We start from the raw sequence: 23,526 nt of genomic DNA, 5'->3' as shown, positions 1-23,526 counted from the left end.
CCCTCTTTGTAACAAAGTTCAAATAAAGCAAATATATGTGTACATACAAAAGAATGGGGGTGGTAGAAGATAATATTAGTGTTTAGTGAGTGACCACAAGGTCTCCTCTGAATACTTTTTATTTTCTTCTCCTATGCTATGGGTCCCCACATTGGCACCAGAGGTCTTCCTCACAAACTTTTTATATAATATATATATATATAAATATTATATATATAAAGGTAAAACTAGCTAGTTATACGTAGATATATGATAACTAACCAACCCTACCAAACCTAACCTAATATATATATATATAAATATATATATATATATATATATAAATATATATATATATATAAATATATATATATATATATATAAATATATATATATATATATAAATATATATATATATAAATATATATATATATAAATATATATATATAAATATATATATATATATATATAAATATATATATAAATATATATATAAATATATATATAAATATATATATAAATATATATATAAATATATATATATATATATATATATATATATAAATATATATATATATAAATATATATATAAATATATATATATATATATAAATATATATATAAATATATAAATATATATATAAATATATATATAAATATATATATATATATATACATATAGGTTATATATATATATATATATATATATATATATATATATATATATATATATATATATATATATATATATATATATATATATTTTATTAATGATATATATACATATATACACACAGAAACAAAGATTCTTCTATATAGACATTAGAGAAGATTCAGCGGTATGCCATGCACCAGGCTCTCCGCTGTTTTCATTATTCGTCATATCCGACTCTGCTATGTGATGCACATGTATTCTTGCTTCACCACCCTGTAATGAAATATTGTTTGTTACTAATTGTTTTCAATAATACATTATTTTATTATATAATATTTAATTTATTAATTAAAAACCCTTTCCATATTATAGAAAAAAACTAAAACAAGAATCTATATAAAACTATAGAATAGAATAGACTAATAGAATAGAATATATATATCATATATATATTTATATAAATAAATATATATATATATAAATATATGTATATATATTTATATATATATATATATATATTATTATATCCTGTATTATTCCAGCCCATTATTAGAGATAGTAGCCACCTCTTATTTTGGTTTTCTTTCATTATTAGTGCTCAGAAAATTAAATATATCTACATATTTAGTCAAAATCAATTACATTATTTTATCTTATTCATAGCATAAATGTTCACAAAGATTACTAAAAAGAGATTGAATTAGACTACAGCAAATTGGCAAACTTTACCTTGTATCTGTTTCCACCGTGTTTGTTTGGGGCGTTCTTCAACATATCAGCAATACTTGTCTCAACATCTCTTTCAGTTGCATTAGTGTGGGTGTTGATACAGGCTTCTGGAAAGTTATAAGAATTAATTAATATATATAATTATAATTCTTTTTGTCAGGAGACAAGAAGCCACAGAGTAATAACATTGTTGGCTTTTATTTAGGTGTTCCCCTGTTCTCCAGTCTTCCTCCGTCCCCTCGTCCCCTTTGTCCTCCCCAGCATTCTCCATTCCCCTGTCCCCTCGTCCTCCCCACCATTACCCTCTCCTCTGTTCCCTCGTCTTCCCCACCATCCCCCCTGTCGTCCTCCCCACCATTCTAAACTACCTCATCCCATGCATTCCATGATGGTCTGATGCTTCCATCTGAAAATTGGGAACATCAAAAGATCTGACTTTCCCAATTTTCTGATGGGAACATCAAATGATCTGATATTCCCATCACTGAAAAATAAAAACAGATAAAAAAAATGATATGAAAAAATAGAAAATAAAATATACTCATGAAATGAACAGAATGGTTAACAACGCAGCTCAATTGCAATGCAATGTCACAATAACATTTAAATATACTTTAAGATATAATCTAGAAGAAAATAAGGATATTGAAACGGTTCATGAACTCTATTTCAATAAAGGACACTATGGGGAACTTTGAAAAATAGTTATTGAGTATAATTAGACAGACTTGTTGCTAGGCAGAGGAGTAATGAGATATATGGCAAATTTTGCAAAATATACAATGAAGGTACACAAACATTCATACCCAAACAAAGCAAAATGCTAGGTAAGAACAAAGCATTTGGCCCGTAGGAGAAAGGAGATACCCACAAGACTAGAATACAAGTCATTAACAAGCATGCAAGTATAATACATAATACATGCAGACATATATATAATCCAAAAAAATGTCAAATTTACGTACTTATTATTACATTACAAATATCCAAGGTTTTGAAGACACGTTTCCTCTTGTGCCCAACGAGTGAATACTGAGACCAGACCCCATAGGTCCCTATCCTCCTCATCATTCGTCTCACTGTGTCTCCACAGCTTGCACCGCCCATTTGAGACAGCGTCTGGACCTGTTAAAATAATGCATAAGCTGTAAGGTAATAGAGAATAATATATATCTTTCAATCTCAACATTAGATTTTCTAATTTCCAACTGTATTAAATAAATAGCATTAAAATATTTTCCTTCTTAACTATTACAAAAATCAACGAATTTGAGTAACTTTTGCTTTTGTTTTATTTGTACCTTAAACATAACACTGAACAATCAATTATGTGCCACCCCACCTTCCTTCATCTGCAAAAAAACTAATCAAAAGACATATGTACAAGGCTAAAAAAATTCAGCAACACTTACCATACTCAGGCTAAAAGAATTAAGCAACACTTACCATACTCTTTTTATATTCACTGTTAACTTTTAGCTCATGTGACAGACTATCCACCTGCTCAACAGTTTCAAGTGGGGATGGAAGAATGTCTTCCAGGATTGGTATATCTCCATGTGTTTTTGACATATGGGTTTCCGTCATTTTGACAATATTCAGGAATTTTGCAAAAATAATGGCATTTACTATTTTTAAATGATTATTAGCAAATTTACAGAAATGGTGCATTCGGAAGACAAAACCGTGGTAGACATGGTTGGAACAAGTTAGGTGAGAGGGTGGTGGAGGCCAAAACCATAATCATAATCATCTGTATCAAACCTTATTACAGGTAAAACCAGTAGGCAGTCTACTGTATTTTATCAAACCGTTATTAGTATAATAGATCTCGTAATAATTTTGCAAAAATAATGGCATTTACTATTTTTAAAAGATTATTAGCAAATTTACAGAAATGGTGCATTCGGAAGACAAAACCGTGGTAGACATGGTTGGAACAAGTTAGGTGAGAGGGTGGTGGAGGCCAAAACCATAATCATAATCATCTGTATCAAACCTTATTACAGGTAAAACCAGTAGGCAGTCTACTGTATTTTATCAAACCGTTATTAGTATAATAGATCTCGTAATAATTTTGCAAAAATAATGGCATTTACTATTTTTAAAAGATTATTAGCAAATTTACAGAAATGGTGCATTCGGAAGACAAAACCGTGGTAGACATGGTTGGAACAAGTTAGGTGAGAGGGTGGTGGAGGCCAAAACCATAATCATAATCATCTGTATCAAACCTTATTACAGGTAAAACCAGTAGGCAGTCTACTGTATTTTATCAAACCGTTATTAGTATAATAGATCTCGTAATAATTTTGCAAAAATAATGGCATTTACTATTTTTAAAAGATTATTAGCAAATTTACAGAAATGGTGCATTCGGAAGACAAAACCAATTTTTCACTTTTGACAATTGAGCACCTGCTACATCCAGATTCTAGGGAGGAAAGGAAGGACGATCTTACTGGATCCCATAGCCTCTCCGAGGCACAAACCAGGCTTTTACATAACCCCCCCCCCCCCCTGCACCCGAGCTTTTTAAAATAGTAAATGCCATTATTTTTGCAAAATTATTACGAGATCTATTATACTAATAACGGTAAATAAATAATAAATAGTAAATAAATCAAAATCAGTTACATTATTTTATCTTATTCATAGCATAAATGTTCTCGAAGATTACTAAAAAGAAATTGAATTAGACTACAGCAAATTGGCAAACTTTACCTTGTATCTGTTTCCACCGAGTTTGTTTGGGGCGTTCTTCAACATATCAGCAATACTTGTCTCAACATCTCTTTCAGTTGCATTAGTGTGGGTGTTGATACAGGCTTCTGGAAATTTATAAGAATTAATTAATATATATAATTATAATTCACTTTGCTATTCCCCATTCCACAGTCCTCTCGTCCTTCCCACTTCCCTGTCCCCACATCATCCCCACTATTCCCACTTCCCTGTCCCATCGTCCTCCTTACCATTTTCCCCTCCCCTGTCCTTCTTCCTCCCCCACCATCTCCCATTCACCTGTCCCTTTGTCCTCCCCAGCATTCCCCTGTCCCCACCATCCCCAACTCCCCAGTCCCCTCGTCCTCCCCACCATTACCCTCTCCTCTGTCCCCTCGTCTTCCCCACCATACCCCCCTCTCGTCCTCCCCACCATTCCAAACTACCTCATCCGATGCATTCTATAATGGTCTGATGCTTCCATCAGAAAATTGGGAACATCAAATGATCTGATATTCCCATCACTGAAAAATAAGAACAGCTAAAAAAATGAAATGAAAAAAATAAAAAAATAAACTATACTCATGAAATGAACAGTATGGTAAACAACACAGCTCAATTTCAATGCAATGTCACACAAAATTATTAAATCGAAATGAAAATAAATTGAAATCTATGAAAATTCAAATTATCAATACAATCGGAAATATTGAAATAATATCGCAACATAATATAGTGTGGGTTGCTCTTACGTGCAACAGACGGTGCTGTTTTTCAAAAAAGGCATGGTTTTACCTGTCACAAGTGTGGCATCTATACTTATACTCACGAAATGAACGGTATGGTAAACAACATAGCTCAATTGCAATGCAATGTCACAATAACATTTAATAACAATAATAACAATAACATTTAAATATACTTTAAGATATAATCTAGAAGAAAATAAGAACATTGAAACGGTTCATGAACTCGATTTCAATAAAGGACACTATGGGGAACTTTGAAAAACAGTTAATGAGTATAATTAGACAGACTTGTTGCTAGGCAGAGGAGTAAATAATGAGATATATGGCAAATTTTGCAAAATATACGGCACACAAACATTCATACCCAAACAAAGCAAAATGCTAGGTAAGAACAAAGCAGTTGGCCCGTAGGGGAAAGGAGATACCCACAAGACTGGAATACAAGTCATTAACAAGCACACAAGTACTACACTACACAACAACCGCACTACTACCAGAACTGGACGAATCACTACCAAAACAACACATTGCACATCACTACCAAAACAACACAACACAACACAAGCATTGGCAAAGAATTATAGACCAGTTGCACTAACATCCCACATAATAAAATTATTTGAGAGTGATCAGGAGTCAGATTACTAGTTTTATAGAGACCAATGACCTCCACAATCCAGGCCAACAAGGATTTAGAGCAGTTTCTATGATCGAGCCACTGAGATCTATAAAGAATTCTGATCAAGAAAGAGATCTAGGGGTGGTTTTAGATAGAAAACTATAACCTGAGGATCATATTAAGAACATTCTGCGAGGGGCCTATGCTACACTTTTTAACTTTAGAATTGCTTTTAAATACATAGGTCAAAAAGTTTTAAAAGTTTTAAAAGTTTTTTAAACCTCTCGTGCATCATGAGTGTGTTAAAGCATCAGATGGTGCATTCAGATGATGAATATTACCTAGTTCCTTCATCTGGGAAGAATGAACACATATTGGTGCATTCGGATGATAAAAACTAACTACTGTAGTTTAATTGATCAACAGACTGTATATCATATGCAGACTGTATGTGGATCTGCGGGCCACTCCAAACAACAGCCTGGTGGACCAAGCTCCACCAGGGCTAAAGCACAAAGTGATATAGATGTGATAGAGAAACTAGGTCAAATGGAGGAGTAGGTCTGTATATTAAACAGCACCTGACGTGCACAGAGCTACTAAACTCAATGTGGTGGTAGAGTGGTGGGGGGGGGGGAAACATTGCAGAAAAAAACAAAAATACAATTTGGTCAACAAAACAGCATTGTTTAAAATAAAGACATGGGTTGTCATTTTGGGGGTAAGGTAGGTTACATTGAGTTAATTAGTTAGTACTTAGTTTTTATCTTAAACTGGTTGGGAGAGGTACAGTGTTGCTGTGCTGGTGAAAGAACACCTAAAGGTAAATTAAATAATGATTGCGAATCCACAAGAAGTTGACATAATATCGCTAGAGATCTGCAATCAGGATGATAAACTTTCCTTAAAGAATTTGACAAACACTTGCTGATAGGACATGAAGTAAATGAAATGTATGTCAAGTTTTGTGAAATATATGATAAAAGCACAACAAAATTTGTACCAAAGGAGAGATGCAGAACTAGGAAAAGGGGTTTGTTCAACAGAAATTGCGAGAGGGCCTGAGACCCAAACACACACAAATGGAATCAATATATAGCAAGAGGCCAAACCCCCAAACATACAAGCGATGCAAAGATGCGAGAAACAGCAGCAGCATTAAGGAGAGGGACTTAAGGACCATAAATAAAGTGTGAAAATAAACTCGAGTAAATTTTTTTAACTACTCTCGACAGTGAAGAAAAACAAATATTCAGACGATTTGTGTTAGAATCATTAATCTTACACTTTCGGTCATATTCAACAACACAAATACATACACACACATTCCTGTTGCTGTAGCAAGTGAAGAATTACACACACAGATCACAATAACGTGATGCATCAAATGAACAAATCCACAAGGGCCGTGACGAGGATTCGAACCTGCGTCCGGGAGCATCCCAGACACTGCCTTAATCGACTGAGCTACAACAGGGTAAAAGGGTTGAAACCGAAGTTCTACTGAACTTACTGGATCCCATAGCCTCTCCGAGGCACAAACCAGGCTTTTACACAACCCCCCCCCCCTGCACCCGAGCTATGTCAACAGGCCGTTCTCCCTCTTCGCCCTTCCGAATGCACCATATCAGTAAATTTTTTAATAATCTTTTAAAAATAGTAAATGCCACTATTTTTGCAAAATTATTACGAGATCTATTATTCTATAGAATAATGCATATAAATGCATATATGCATATAAATACAAAACATAAATACAAAACAAGTAAATGTAAATAATTTTACCTTGCACCTAGATCCACCAAGCCTGTATGGCGCGCGTTTCAGTACTTCGGAAATCTAGAACTATCTTGAATCTCTAATCTGCAATGAAACAATACATATTATTGCACTTACCAAAACATGGATGAATGTAGAAAATACAGAACTATTAGCTGAATATCAAATAAATGGATTTAATCTATTTCACACAGATAGATATATTACACCGTGTATATTAGGTAATACCTAACATACACGCCTCCACACACACTACATTTGAAATGTAGTCTCAAAAAGACTACATTTCAACAGCAAAGATTACTCCATAAAAAAATATTTAAATTATTGACCAACATGAGAGAGGGTTAGCCAACATGAGGGTTGTGTTGATTGCCTGAAAATATTTAAATTGTGTAATGTATTGAATGGCATTTTTCAAGTTATATTCCTTTCCTCCCTAGAATCTGGATGTAGCAGGTGCTCAATTGTCAAAAGTGAAAAATTTGGTTTATTTAACATACACGCCATAGACCGGCTTGGGAAAAAAAGTTCATAAAACCCAGGGGCCATAGACCGGCTTGGGAAAAAAAGTTCGTAAAACCCAGGGGCCATAGACCGGCTATGAAAGAAAATTTGAGAAAACCCTGGGGCCATAGAACGGCTATTTAATCCCCTTGAACGGACCTGTGCATGGACCACTGAGGCATAAAAAAAAACACGGGCCATAGACCGGCTTGGGAAAAAGAAGTTCGTAAAACCCTGGGGCCATAGAACGGCTATTTAATCCCCTTGAACGGACATGTGCATGGACCACTGAGGCATCGAAAAAAAAACATGGGCCATAGACCGGCTTGGGAAAACAAGCTAGGTTAGGCTAGGTAAAAAAGAAAGGAGCTAGGTTAGACTATGTATGTTTAAATCTCTGATTTAAACAGAGCCAGTGTTCAGTCAAATAACTGAATTTATCAAATCTTATCCTTGTATAATATACAAGCTGATGTGAGATCCCTGTCTACAGGTGGACTGGAACTATTATCCAGTAGGCAGTCTACTGTATTTTATCAAACCGTTATTAGTATAATAGATCTCGTAATAATTTTGCAAAAATAATGGCATTTACTATTTTTAAAAGATTATTAGCAAATTTACAGAAATGGTGCATTCGGAAGACAAAACCAATTTTTCACTTTTGACAATTGAGCACCTGCTACATCCAGATTCTAAAAAAGTTCGTAAAACCCAGGGGCCATAGACCGGCTATGAAAGAAAATTTGAGAAAACCCTGGGGCCATAGAACGGCTATTTAATCCCCTTGAACGGACCTGTGCATGGACCACTGAGGCATAAAAAAAAAACACGGGCCATAGACCGGCTTGGGAAAAAGAAGTTCGTAAAACCCTGGGGCCATAGAACGGCTATTTAATCCCCTTGAACGGACATGTGCATGGACCACTGAGGCATCGAAAAAAAACATGGGCCATAGACCGGCTTGGGAAAACAAGCTAGGTTAGGCTAGGTAAAAAAGAAAGGAGCTAGGTTAGACTATGTATGTTTAAATCTCTGATTTAAACAGAGCCAGTGTTCAGTCAAATAACTGAATTTATCAAATCTTATCCTTGTATAATATACAAGCTGATGTGAGATCCCTGTCTACAGGTGGACTGGAACTATTATCCAGTAGGCAGTCTACTGTATTTTATCAAACCGTTATTAGTATAATAGATCTCGTAATAATTTTGCAAAAATAATGGCATTTACTATTTTTAAAAGATTATTAGCAAATTTACAGAAATGGTGCATTCGGAAGACAAAACCAATTTTTCACTTTTGACAATTGAGCACCTGCTACATCCAGATTCTAAAAAAGTTCGTAAAACCCAGGGGTCATAGACCGGCTATGAAAGAAAATTTGAGAAAACCCTGGGGCCATAGAACGGCTATTTAATCCCCTTGAACGGACCTGTGCATGGACCACTGAGGCATAAAAAAAAACACGGGCCATAGACCGGCTTGGGAAAAAGAAGTTCGTAAAACCCTGGGGCCATAGAACGGCTATTTAATCCCCTTGAACGGACATGTGCATGGACCACTGAGGCATCGAAAAAAAAACATGGGCCATAGACCGGCTTGGGAAAACAAGCTAGGTTAGGCTAGGTAAAAAAGAAAGGAGCTAGGTTAGACTATGTATGTTTAAATCTCTGATTTAAACAGAGCCAGTGTTCAGTCAAATAACTGAATTTATCAAATCTTATCCTTGTATAATATACAAGCTGATGTGAGATCCCTGTCTACAGGTGGACTGGAACTTCTATCAACTAATCCATACATCAAACCTGTCCCTTACAGCCCACAATCTATCATTAGGAAAACCATGTGAGAAATCTTTAAGGAATTCTGATAAAGAAAGAGATCTAGGGGTGGTTCTAAATAGAAAACTATCACCTGAGGACCACATAAAGAACATTGTGTGAGGAGCCTATGCCATGCATTCCAACTTCAACAGCATGTTGTGGGGTGCCGATATTGTGTGCTAGGTTAGGCTAGGTAAAAAAGAAAGGAGCTAGGTTAGACTATGTATGTTTAAATCTCTGATTTAAACAGAGCCAGTGTTCAGTCAAATAACTGAATTTATCAAATCTTATCCTTGTATAATATACAAGCTGATGTGAGATCCCTGTCTACAGGTGGACTGGAATTTCTATCAACTAATCCATACATCAAACCTGTCCCTTACAGCCCACAATCTATCATTAGGAAAACCATGTGAGAAATCTTTAAGGAATTCTGATAAAGAAAGAGATCTAGGGGTGGTTCTAAATAGAAAACTATCACCTGAGGACCACATAAAGAACATTGTGTGAGGAGCCTATGCCATGCATTCCAACTTCAACAGCATTTTGTGGGGTGCCGATATTGTGTGCTAGGTTAGGCTAGGTTAGGCTAGGTAAAAAAGAAAGGAGCTAGGTTAGACTATGTATGTTTAAATCTCTGATTTAAACAGAGCCAGTGTTCAGTCAAATAACTGAATTTATCAAATCTTATCCTTGTATAATATACAAGCTGATGTGAGATCCCTGTCTACAGGTGGACTGGAACTTCTATCAACTAATCCATACATCAAACCTGTCCCTTACAGCCCACAATCTATCATTAGGAAAACCATGTGAGAAATCTTTAAGGAATTCTGATAAAGAAAGAGATCTAGGGGTGGTTCTAAATAGAAAACTATCACCTGAGGACCACATAAAGAACATTGTGTGAGGAGCCTATGCCATGCATTCCAACTTCAACAGCATGTTGTGGGGTGCCGATATTGTGTGCCATCACATGTAAACCAATCAAGCCCACAAATACGTCAACATGGACCAGCATTACACCGTCTAACATACTCTGTCAGATGTAACAACTAAATTTGTGAATTCAAGACCTAATCTATTGCATAACACAGTGTTAGTACGAGAAAAACATTACTTACATTCGAAGCCGTGTTTTAAAATGGCGGCGGTCTTGTACTGACGCTCCAAACTGTGTGTTCGTTTGCGTATGATGAACGTGTGACAATTTACTACAACAATTATTTAATTATTCTTATTCTTTATTTTAATATTTTTAGGGTACATGAAATTTCAAACTTATTTGCACACAATAATATAATTGCATTGTCATAACCTTTATATATTACGGAAAATACGATGACATGAACGAAGTCAAAGTGAAGTTGAAGTCAAAGTCATTCGCCGAACGTATTAGTCATTTTTTTTCTCCCAAACGATAGGGGTAACAAATCCACAGAGAATATAAGAAATTGAAATTGAAATTGAAATAAGTTTAGAGAGAATATAAGTGTACAGTAAAGTCAATTTTATTCAGGAAAGTACATACATAGTTGATTTACAAACATAATGTTGGATTTATAGATAGAGCTAGTGCATACAATACCTAAAGCCACTATAGTAGGCCTATAGCATTTCAGGCAACCGGGCAGTATATATGGACCCCTTACTCAAATCTCTGAATATGTTAGATATTAAGTCCCTGCACATACTCTCATGTGTATTTTATATATATAAAACGCTGCACTGTAATGTCAATCCTGACCTTAAAAGCTTCCTAGAAGGTTGTAACAGATCCCATGAGCACCACACCAGAAACAAATACCTATTTGATATTCCAAGAGTACGACTTAGTCAAACTAGAAATGCTTTACAAATCAAGAGACCTCGAATGTGGAATGACCTTCCCAATTATGTTAAAAACTGTACCTCTCCCAACCAGTTTAAGATAAATAAAGATAAATTTATAAGTTAAGAAAAATTCCACAAATCAACAACCCTGTTACTGACCCTGTATTTACCCAAGTCTTTCCTAAATCTAAACTTATCCAATTTATACCCATTGTTTCGTGTTCTATCTTGTGTTGACAATTTTAATACCCTATTAATATCCCCTTTGTTATATCTATTCAGGAAATTGTGGTTGATCTCGAACCCATTGATAATGTGACGACTTATACAGAATTTTGTAACTATATCATCAAGATTGTAACCAGCTTAGCTAAATGTAGTGTGGGGTTCAGTCCCTAAGCCCATATATGTGCCTCTCTAACCATTTAGGTTACAGGGCAAAAAACATAAAAACAAAGGTAACTGCAGAAGGCCTATTGGCCCATACCAAGCAGCTCCTATCTATAACAGATAAACACTAAGTACTACCTAATTAACTCAATGTAACCTACCAACCTAACCCCCAAAATGTCAATCCATATCTTTTATTTTAAACAATGCTGTTTTGTTGACCAAATTGTATTTTTACTCTTTTTCTGTCATGTTTCTCCCACCCCTGTTTTTTCCCTTTTTTCTTATTTTTTCTCAACATAATTCATACTTTAATTATGCGGATCAGGACATCACCTGATCAAACACATCAAACATCGTTTGACCACCATCAAACACACACATTTCGTGTGTGTTTGACGCTCACTGATATGTACCAGCGTTGTTTTATATATGGTGCTATTCTATCTTACGCTTTGTTGCTCTTTTTTACCTACGGGCTCATAGAACATTCTATTGCGAAAACATTGGCACAAAAATGAATGACGTACATACAATAATAATGTCAGGACAGTGATATAATTATAAACTTTCAAAGCACTGTATCGCCCATGTGTCGTCTTGTCACCAATACTGGGTAACAGTTCCGCCACTTCCCACACTCTTGCGGGTGGGCAGCGACCATTATTCTACGTTTATATTCATATCACCGTGTTGGGAATTTCATTGCGAGTACATTGATACCAAAATTAACGCTGTAGGACAAGTGTGGAAGTGATAACAATCCCAAGAGTAAAAACATTTTGTTGCTCTTGGGCACTCACGGCGAGTCATCTACGTAGGTATTTATTGGGTGCTGGTATTCATATAACTTTTGGTGACCGTTTTTGCTGATTTTCTTCTAGAGAATGTTATTGCGAACACGTTGGTACCAAAATGAAATACATAGCTCGAGAACTAAGGTCAGGAGAGTAAAAAGAGTATACACATTTTTGTTTTGACGCTTAATTAAGGTTATTGTGAGTACTCATCGCCTGCCTAGAAACTGGAACTAGTAATTCCATCTATCATACATATCATACAAGAGGAGCCACACATCTATGGATCATCCAATAAAATCAGCAGACTTCTAGATGTTACTACTGCTCGGCTTAGACTCGGTTACAAGTATCTCTGGGAATTCTCATTATCTGCTGATGTAGACCTGACCAAATGTAAACTGTGTCAACAAAATTATTCGCACACCCTCCGTCACTATGTGATGGAGTGCGAAAAGATACATGAATTTAGAGACAATTCTATAACCAATGTTCCAGCGATGTGTCAATATTTCATTCAAAATGATCTGCTACCAGAAATTTTAGCCAAATATCCCCAGTTTGCTAACTGTAGATAACAACTAAGTGATTGTAACCTATCCACCGCTGCCCACTGGATGGGGGACGGTGTGCAGGACAAACATATAAATTTTGATACTAGCTCTCCACATATGTCAGTTGCTTAATTTAGAACCTGTACTTGAGGTCGATCTCGAACCCATTGTTGATGTGATGACTTATATTGAATTTTGTAACTAGCTCATCAAGATTGTAACTTGCTTAGCTAAATGAATTGTGGGTTCAGTCCCTGAGCCCATTATGTGCCTCTGTAACCCTTTCCACAACCGCCCACAAGATGGGTATGGGGTGCATAATGGGGTGGGGTGTCTTGGCCAAACGTGCCACATCAAAACCACAAGTTGACATTGAATGTGAATTAACAATGAGACAAGTAAGATTTATACTAATACATTTATACTAACTCTGTTGAGCGTTGACCATTTATACATCAAATCTGTTGATGTGAGCACTTTAGTTTAGTCTGCCGTTTAAAGAAAAAAAGAGCATATCAATGGTATATCACAGAAAACGAATTTATCATAAACTCATGTATTTGTCTTATCATATTGAACTGCATTCATATTTTTAATATATAACAATATGAATATACAAATTTCTGTAAATCCCCTACCTTGTTGGAATCTGTGGAAATGAATGAGCAAATGTGCTGGCTGAAGGCGCTGAAGGAAACCACATTGGTTTCATTTTGGATACAAATGTCCATGGAAATTCAAAATGGAAACTAATTATATAGTTGAACCTGCAGAGACGAGTTTAAGAATCTGTGTTGAGAGTGATGGACACAGCCTTCACAATTATACTTCAGAGAATGTAAACATCTAAGAGTCATTAGAAAATATGTGTAGAATAATAAACCCTACATTGTTTGAGTTAGGGAAAACACCATTTGTGATATATAGATACTATAGCTGTTCCTAAAGATTCACCCTTTTTTGCACCAGCAAGATAACATATAAGATTTTAAGAGTTGACGAATGTTAATATTCTTGTTTGATAAACTGTGAACTTGAGACATAGTTAATAAGAACATATTAACACAACAAAATGTTTTCAGAATCCTTAACACCACTTTCCAACAACTTATATAATTTATATAAATTATTTTAGAGAATAATACATAAATTATATATTTAAACATGATATAGTGTTTAGTGGAATGTATAAGGAGTCAAATTGTGTTAAAAAGAGCAATTTTTAGAAAATTTGGAAAAATACTTTTTTCTGTTCAAATTATAACTAAATGGATTATAAAGGTTTCACTCAGCCAATATATATCATTCACAATTTATTAATGAATTTTACAAAAAAACACCATAAATTTTATATTTAAACATGTAAAAACTATTTGTCTTACATTTGGAAGAAAATAATTGTAGAAAAACAATTTATAATTAAACCTTTGTGTTTGGATTTTTTGAGTAAAAGTTTCTCAAAGGCTTTCCTGCACCATTCTCAATGCAAATCATTCCCACACCTATGGCAAGAGATAGGCGAACGTTGTGTAGATGATTTGTGTTTGCTGGGTACTGCTCGGCTTAGACTCGGTTACAAGTATCTCTGGGAATTCTCATTATCTGCTGATGTAGACCTGACCAAATGTAAACTGTCAACAAAATTATTCGCACACCCTCCGTCACTATGTGATGGAGTGCGAAAAGATGCATGAATTTAGAGACAATTCTATAACCAATGTTCCAGCGATGTGTCAATATTTCATTCAAAATGATCTGCTACCAGAAATTTTAGCCAAATATCCCCAGTTTGCTAACTGTAGATAACAAATAAGTGATTGTAACCTATGCACCGCTGCCCACTGGATGGGGGACGGTGTGCAGGACAAACATATAAATTTTGATACTAGCTCTCCACATATGTCAGTTGCTTAATTTAGAACCTGTACTTGAGGTCGATCTCGAACCCATTGTTGATGTGATGACTTATATTGAATTTTGTAACTAGCTCATCAAGATTGTAACTTGCTTAGCTAAATGAATTGTGGGGTTCAGTCCCTGAGCCCATTATGTGCCTCTGTAACCCTTTCCACAACCGCCCACAAGATGGGTATGGGGTGCATAATGGGGTGGGGTGTCTTGGCCAAACGTGCCACATCAAAACCACAAGTTGACATTGAATGTGAATTAACAATGAGACAAGTAAGATTTATACTAATACATTTATACTAACTCTGTTGAGCGTTGACCATTTATACATCAAATCTGTTGATGTGAGCACTTTAGTTTAGTCTGCCGTTTAAAGAAAAAAAGAGCATATCAATGGTATATCACAGAAAACGAATTTATCATAAACTCATGTATTTGTCTTATCATATTGAACTGCATTCATATTTTTAATATATAACAATATGAATATATGAATATGAATTTCTGTAAATCCCCTACCATGTTGGAATCTGTGGAAATGAATGAGCAAATGTGCTGGCTGAAGGCGCTGAAGGAAACCACATTGGTTTCATTTTGGATACAAATGTCCATGGAGATTCAAAATGGAAACTAATTATATAGTTGAACATGCAGAGAGGAGTTTAAGAATCTGTGTTGAGAGTGATGGACACAGCCTTCACAATTATACTTCAGAGAATGTAAACATCTAAGAGTCATTAGAAATATGTGTAGAATAATAAACTCTACATTGTTTGAGTTAGGGAAAACACCATTTGTGATATATAGATACTATAGCTGTTCCTAAAGATTCACCCATTTTGCACCAGCAATATAACATATAAGATTTTAAGAGTTGACGAATGTTAATATTCTTGTTTGATAAACTGTGAACTTGAGACATATATAAGAACATTCCAATTATAACACAACAAAAGGTTTTCAGAATCTTTAACACCACTTTCCAGCAACTTATATAATTTATATAAATTATTTTAGGGAATAATACATAAATTATATATTTAAACATGATATTAGTGTTTAGTGGAATGCATAAGGAGTCAAATTGTGTTAAAAAGAGCGATTTTTAGAAAATTTGGAAAACTACTTTTTTCTTTTCAAATTATAACTAAATGGATTTTAAAGGTTTCACTCAGCCAATATATATCATTCACAATTTATTAATGAATTTTACAAAAAAACACCATCAATTTTATATTTAAACATGTAAAAACTATTTGTTTTACATTTGGAAGAAAATAATTGTAGAAAAACAATTAATAATTAAACCTTTGTGTTTGGATTTTTTGAGTAAAAGTTTCTCAAAGGCTCTCCTGCACCATTCTCAATGCAAATCATTCCACACCTTTGGGAAGAGATAGGCGAACGTTGTGTAGATGATTTGTGTTTGCTGGGTTTCTGGGCCTGTACCCGGGCCCTTTCTGGGCCTGTACCCGGACCCCTTCTGGGCCTGTACCCGGGCCCCTTCTGGGCCTGTACCCGGGCCCCTTCTGGGCCTGTACCCGGGCCCTTTCTGGGCCTGTACCCGGGCCCTTTCTGGGCCTGTACCCGGGCCCTTTCTGGGCCTGTACCCGGGCCCCTTCTGGGCCTGTACCCGGGCCCCTTCTGGGCCTGTACCCGGGCCCCTTCTGGGCCTGTACCCGGGCCCCTTCTGGGCCTGTACCCGGGCCCCTTCTGGGCCTGTACCCGGGCCCCTTCTGGGCCTGTACCCGGGCCCCTACTGGGCCTGTACCCGGGCCCCTACTGGGCCTGTACCCGGGCCCCTTCTGGGCCTGTACCCGGGCCCCTTCTGGGCCTGTACCCGGGCCCCTTCTGGGCCTGTACCCGGGCCCCTTCTGGGCCTGTACCCGGGCCCCTTCTGGGCCTGTACCCGGGCCCCTTCTGGGCCTGTACCCGGGCCCCTTCTGGGCCTGTACCCGGGCCCCTTCTGGGCCTGTACCCGGGCCCCTTCTGGGCCTGTACCCGGGCCCCTTCTGGGCCTGTACCCGGGCCCCTTCTGGGCCTGTACCCGGGCCCCTTCTGGGCCTGTACCCGGGCCCCTTCTGGGCCTGTACCCGGGCCCCTTCTGGGCCTGTACCCGGGCCCCTTCTGGGCCTGTACCCGGGCCCTTTCTGGGCCTGTACCCGGGCCCCTTCTGGGCCTGTACCCGGGCCCTTTCTGGGCCTGTACCCGGGCCCCTTCTGGGCCTGTACCCGGGCCCTTTCTGGGCCTGTTCCCGGTCCCTTTCTGGGCCTGTTCCCGGGCCCTTTCTGGGCCTGTTCCCGGGCCCTTTCTGGGCCTGTTCCCGGGCCCTTTCTGGGCCTGTTCCCGGGCCCTTTCTGGGCCTGCCATAGACACACACACTTGTACACATTTTAGTGTAACAAGCAAGGCAAATAGTTCTGTCTGATGGGTAGAGGCAGCTGCACTTGCAGCTGCACCCGTGTGGCGGTGTAGGAAACCATCAATGTATATGATTTGAGAGAGAGAGAGAGAGAGAATGATCTGTGGACAGAGCATCAATATGGCGTAAGGTATTGGGCTTTGCCTCAAGATGAAGCATAATAAAGAACCCGAATATCAGGAGAAAAAATTACATTAAAAACTGTCCACATGATACATATATATAATCACGTTTTAAACATTTTAATTGTATTATTTGCATATATATATATAATTAGGAAGTAATGTTTATCTGGGTAAGTTGTCAGCTTTTATGAACTAATAGCTAGTGCGGCTTGTATATGGGGTACATCCGGTCTCTTACCCTCTGCGGCGGTAACTTTATGGTCAGGAAGCCACAAATATTTACAGTTCAAGTTCAAGTATGTTTATTGAGACAAGAAAAAATACATCTCAAAGGGATAGAGTAACTTAGGCTATTTCTACCCCCTCTACTTCAAGTCCCTCAAGGGGCGCACAAATTCAGTAAGTACAAATAGACAATTAACATTACAAGAATCCCATTTAACATTGCAGGTTAATATAGTAAGTACAGCATACAATTGTTACACTCTTGGGGCAAAATTTTTGTAGCTCCTAAGTATACTGTCTATCATACCATTATTACACATACAAACAGTTTGATGTGGTACATTACTTATTTCCTTATTTCTATAGTTATCAATAAGTTGACACTCTAATACATAATGTTCTAAGGTGTGGGCGTGCGGCATACTACATAATTTACACTCCTTATCTTTTTCACTGACATCAACTCCGTATTGCCAGATATATTTGTATCCTAATCTTAATCTCATGTAAATTGAATCCTTCCAAGTTGACTTTCCTTTATCATAGGTGAAGGACGAGTTTGTATTTATTACTGAATAATTCTTAGTGTGTTACTAATATCCACTATTGCCATTCTTTTTATCATTTCTTCATCTTCATTTCCTCTTATTAATGTTATATATACATGTACACATAATCATACATACATGTACATATATATACATATGCGGTAAATCCAGAGAAATGAAATATGGAATTTTCCGCATACAAATGATTATTGTTTCGTGATCGTCAATTGTATATATACATATACATACATATACATTCACATACATATTCAATCACCCACACAAATACACACATCAATAATCTTTGTATCACAAGTGATTCAACAAGAGGCTCACAAGTCACTATACTAGGCACTTTACATCTATGGTGAGTCGTCCAATTACTAGTCTTGCTCTTCACCCACCCAACTGGGCGGCAGCTTTACAGTCATGTGCTCCACACCCACCCAACTGGGCGGCAGCTTAACAGTCATGTGCTCCACACCCACCCAACTGGGCGGCAGCTTAACAGTCATGTGCTCCACACCCACCCAACTGGGCGGCAGCTTAACAGTCATGTGCTCCACACCCATCCAACTGGGCGGCAGCTTAACAGTCATGTGCTCCACACCCACCCAACTGGGCGGCAGCTTAACAGTCATGTGCTCCACACCCATCCAACTGGGCGGCAGCTTAACAGTCATGTGCTCCACACCCACCCAACTGGGCGGCAGCTTTACAGTCATGTGCTCCACACCCACCCAACTGGGCGGCAGCTTAACAGTCATGTGCTCCACACCCACCCAGCTGGGCGGTAGCTTAACAGTCATGTGCTCCACACCCACCCAACTGGGTGGCAGCTTAACAGTCATGTGCTCCCACCCACCCAACTGGGCGGCAGCTTTATAGTCTTGTGCTCCACACCCACCCAACTGGGCGGCAGCTTAACAGTCATGTGCTCCACACCCACCCAACTGGGCGGCAGCTTAACAGTCATGTGCTCCACACCCACCCAAATGGGCGGCAGCTTTACAGTCATGTGCTCCACACCCACCCAACTGGGCAGCAGCTTAACAGTCATGTGCTCCACACCCACCCAACTGGGCGGCAGCTTTACAGTCATGTGCTCCACACCCAACCAACTGGGCGGCAGCTTAACAGTCATGTGCTCCACACCCACCCAACTGGGCGACGGCTTTACAATCATTTGCATGAATTACTTACAGTAAGCAAATTTTAGATACTTCGCTAAGATTTTGGGCAGCACATCATTATAAATGAAGTACTTACACTTCTCTTGGACACCAATGATGGTGTTATTTCTGAATTACGCGATTTTTTTTAAATTCCAGTACTGTATATAATGACGCAAAGTATGCGAATAGTTCTGCAATATTGATCCTATCCTGCGTCATAATTTACATACATATCTACTTCTGTTTTGTGTATTAAAATAACTACATTTTTATGTTAATTTATTTCTGTAAATGATGATGATGATAAATTTCAATAAATGTAAGTAAGAACATAAGAACGGAAACTGGTCGCGTATATGGAAATGCTTGGGTACATTTCCTTTCACCTACCTAATGCGAATATTCATGTGTCCGGACACTGGCGATGGTGTGGTATTGCCTCTTTATTTGACCATATCTTTGCTTTCATTTAAGATATGTTTTCCTTGAAATGTATTTACATTATCGTCTACATCTGTCTTTATTCTGAAATAAAAACCTTTGACGTTACTTTGCATATATGTACATTAATTATAAAATTGATTGGCTTGTGTGCAGGCCTTCACACTCCCTGAGCGAGCCATCAAGTAACTATAAAAAGGCATATATCTTCACTTTCACTTCAGTTATATTTATACCAAAGTATTAACATGCAGCTTATATGTCTTTCTGATGACATAAAAAACTTCGTTTTTTACAATATATAGATTCAATTAACATTGATTTTCAAAAGGTCATAGTTCCCATCGAAAGGGAGAGCGTCGGCCAAGAAGCCTTGTTTAAAATATGAATGTTTCCTCTCTAATAAGGTATAATCTCTGTGATGCATTAACACAAACTATTTTATATCTGCCTTTCAGATAACATATATAAATATAATCTTTATTTGTGAATATTTGTTAATTAAGCAATATATCAGAGAGCGTGTAGGGTTCGGTGTTCTATGAACGAAAAGGACTGGAGTAGTTTAAATAGCGAACGCATACCAACGAATAACGCTAGTATCTATATAACAAATTTATTGTCATGTGGAATTGATTTAACTTCCAGACACTTTTTTTTAATAAATATTAAATATTTTGTGGCTGTTTATGAAAAATATTATTATAAATACACATTCTACTTGTTAATATTACCAATTAAATTTGCGACAATTTGAGCCATGAAATACGACGACTGGATCACTGTGTACAGGAGGCTGTTATGGCAGCAAACACTCTCCAGGCGACCATATATCTTGGATAAGTCGCTCCACACAATTGTCGCTTGGACCGTCGACTTCCTATGGCGTCACCTCTCACATATTTACGTCTCATTTCGTTATGAAATTAGATTATTTCAGAGTAAAAATAGGTTTGATCATGTTCTACGTATAGCACCAACATTATAGTAAGTAAATATACCATATTTCTTCATTACTTACGTAATGCTAGGACGATTTGGGTAGTTTTGGCCTGATTTGGGCCGACTTGGGTAATTCTATGGACCCGAAATAAATATCTCTTTGATATCTCCAGGGTCAAACTTAATCTGTGTAAACACTCTATGCAAATTAAGGTACCTAGTCTATGGAACTCACTCCCTAGTGAAATGAAAAACTGTAAAACGTTTGCCTTATTTAAAAGCAAAAACCAAAAAGTACCTAACTTCATCTACTTAGTTTCCTACACTGAGCTTTAAATTTGCTCTGTACCTAGTGTTACCCAATCTCCTAATTTTTATGTAATATTAAACAACCTTATCATTGTGTTCATTGCTGTCTTCTTTTATGTGCTAGCCATATACTGTATTGTGACTACCAATTTTTGTCAACTACCATTCAAGCTGTCATTGCAATCAATCTTATATTGTTTCTGCTGTATTGTGCCTACCAGTTTTTGTCAACTACCATTCAAGCTGTCATTGCAATCAATCTTAGCTACCTATGTGCTTTAATATACTGTACCTACAATTTTCTCTCATTTTTTTTTCATTTCATGTAACTGTTATCATTTTTTTGTCTATAAATTTTGCAAGTATTTAGCTCCTTAAAATTTTCTTAGATTAAGGACCTGCCCGAAACGCTGCGCGTGCTAGTGGCTTTACAAGACTGTAATTACCATATTTGTATCCTCACATTCCTTATGTACATTCTTGTATATGCATAAATAAATAAATAAATAAATAAATAAATAAATAGTCTCTATTTAGCCAAGTTTCTGTTAAAATAATGAATGCTAAGTTAGTACCTAGTGCTGTGAGTAATGCATTTAAATCGTCAAAATGTTTACCAAGTGATCTAACATTTTGATTGTAACTGATAGACAGGTGCTATTTTGGAGTTTGTTTTTAGCCTTGTGTGCTGTGAAATACTTGCAATGGTATTTAAGTGTGGAATCAATATCAAGTGTGGAAAAGCTTCAGATGGTGCATTCAGATGATGTACCTAGTTCCTTCATCTGGGAAGAATGAAGACATATTGGTGCATTCAGATGATAAAAAACTAACTACTGTAGTTCAATTGATCAACAGACTGTGTATTATATGCAGACTGTATGTGGGTCTGCGGGCCACTCCAAACAACAGCCTGGTGGACCAAGCTCCACCAGGCCTAAAGCACAAAGTGGTCCACTGGCACCGGCAACTTCAACCATAAATGTTCTCAAAGCTTACTAAAAATGATTGAATTAGACTAGACTACAGCAATCTTAACCTTGTATCTGTTTCCACCAATCTTGTTCAGTACATGCTTCAACATATCAGCAATACTTGATATGTAAATATATACACATATATCCATATACAGAATATACACATGCATATATAATACAAAAATTATCAAATTTACTTACTTAATATTACATTGTAAATATTCAAGGTTTTGAAGACACTTTTCTTCTTGCGCTCAACAAGGTAAGGCTTGCACCACAAAGCAAAGGGCTCTATCTTCTTCATCATTCATCTCACTGTGTCATTACAATATGCACCTCCCAACTAGGACAGCATTTGTACCTGTTAGAATAATGCATAAACTTTAAGGCAATAGAGTATAATCTATGTCTTTCAATCTCAATATTAGATTTTATAACTTTCTAATGTAATAAATAAATACCATTAAACTATTTTCTGTTTAACTGTTAGAAAAAATCAATTAAATATATAAAAAGAAATAAAAAAGATTACATGGATAGTAAAATCTGGATTCCCAACTACAATTTATTGAGATGTGATAGAGAAACTAGGTCAAATGGAGGAGTAGGTCTGTATATTAAACAGCACCTGATGTGCACAGAGCTACTAAACTCAATGTGGTGGTAGAGGTTCTTGGAATTAAGGAAGAAAAATAAACCTAATTATTATTCTAATATATAAACTGCCTGATATAAAGGTTGAGGAATTCACAGACAGCACATACTGTGCCGGCATCAACTGCCGTGCCTGCCTCACTTGCCGTGCCGGCATCAACTGCCGTGCCGGCATCAACTGCCGTGCCGGCATCAACTGGCGTGCCTGCCTCACATGCCGTGCCGGCATTCGGATGATAAAAAATATCCATATGCAGTATATACACATACATATATAATACAAAAATTATCAAATTTACTTACCTAATATTACATTGGAAATATTCAAGGTTTTGAAGACACTTTTTTTTTTTATTTATTTATTTATGCATATACAAGAATGTACATAAGGAATGTGAGGATACAAATATGGTAATTACAGTGTTGTAAAGCCACTAGCACGCGCAGCGTTTCGGGCAGGTCCTTAATCTAAGACAATTTTAAGGAGGTAAATACTTGCAAAATTATAGACAAAAAATGATAACAGATTACATGAAATGAAAAAAAAGATGAGAGAAAATTGTAGGTACAGTATATTAAAGCACATAGGTAGCTAAGATTGATTGCAATGACAGCTTGAATGGTAGTTGACAAAAACTGGTAGGCACAATACAGCAGAA

General features: G+C 36.8%; 1 protein-coding gene across 1 annotated transcript; it reads right to left on the bottom strand.

Annotated features, from left to right (window-relative positions):
* Nucleotides 1–767: 767 nt before the first annotated feature.
* LOC138357465 (uncharacterized) lies at nt 768–10,980 on the bottom strand. Its single transcript, XM_069314321.1, has 6 exons — nt 10,692–10,980; nt 7,241–7,318; nt 4,088–4,194; nt 2,329–2,488; nt 1,364–1,470; nt 768–907 (listed from the first exon to the last, which is right to left on the bottom strand). The coding sequence occupies exons 3-6, from the start codon at nt 4,130–4,132 to the stop codon at nt 791–793; spliced, it is 429 nt and encodes a 142-aa protein (XP_069170422.1). The 5' UTR covers nt 4,133–4,194; nt 7,241–7,318; nt 10,692–10,980; the 3' UTR covers nt 768–790.
* Between the last annotated feature and the right edge of the window lie 12,546 nt (nt 10,981–23,526).

Source organism: Procambarus clarkii, chromosome 78 (assembly GCF_040958095.1).
Source record: "Procambarus clarkii isolate CNS0578487 chromosome 78, FALCON_Pclarkii_2.0, whole genome shotgun sequence".
Taxonomy (NCBI): Eukaryota; Metazoa; Arthropoda; class Malacostraca; order Decapoda; family Cambaridae; genus Procambarus; species Procambarus clarkii.
The sequence above is the reverse complement of the archived record's forward strand: the minus strand, read 5'-3'. Positions and strand labels throughout refer to the sequence as shown.

What these genes read in the sequence shown, in the direction of transcription:
- LOC138357465 (XM_069314321.1), bottom strand. Translation starts at nt 4,132, where the DNA reads ATGTTGAAGAACGCCCCAAACAAACTCGGTGGAAACAGATACAAG. An exon ending in TCGGTGGAAACAGATACAAG is followed by an intron (nt 2,489 to 4,087) that starts GTAAAGTTTGCC and finishes TTATTTTAACAG; the next exon opens with GTCCAGACGCTGTCTCAAAT. An exon ending in ACGGTGGAAACAGATACAAG is followed by an intron (nt 908 to 1,363) that starts GTAAAGTTTGCC and finishes ATTTCATTACAG; the next exon opens with GGTGGTGAAGCAAGAATACA.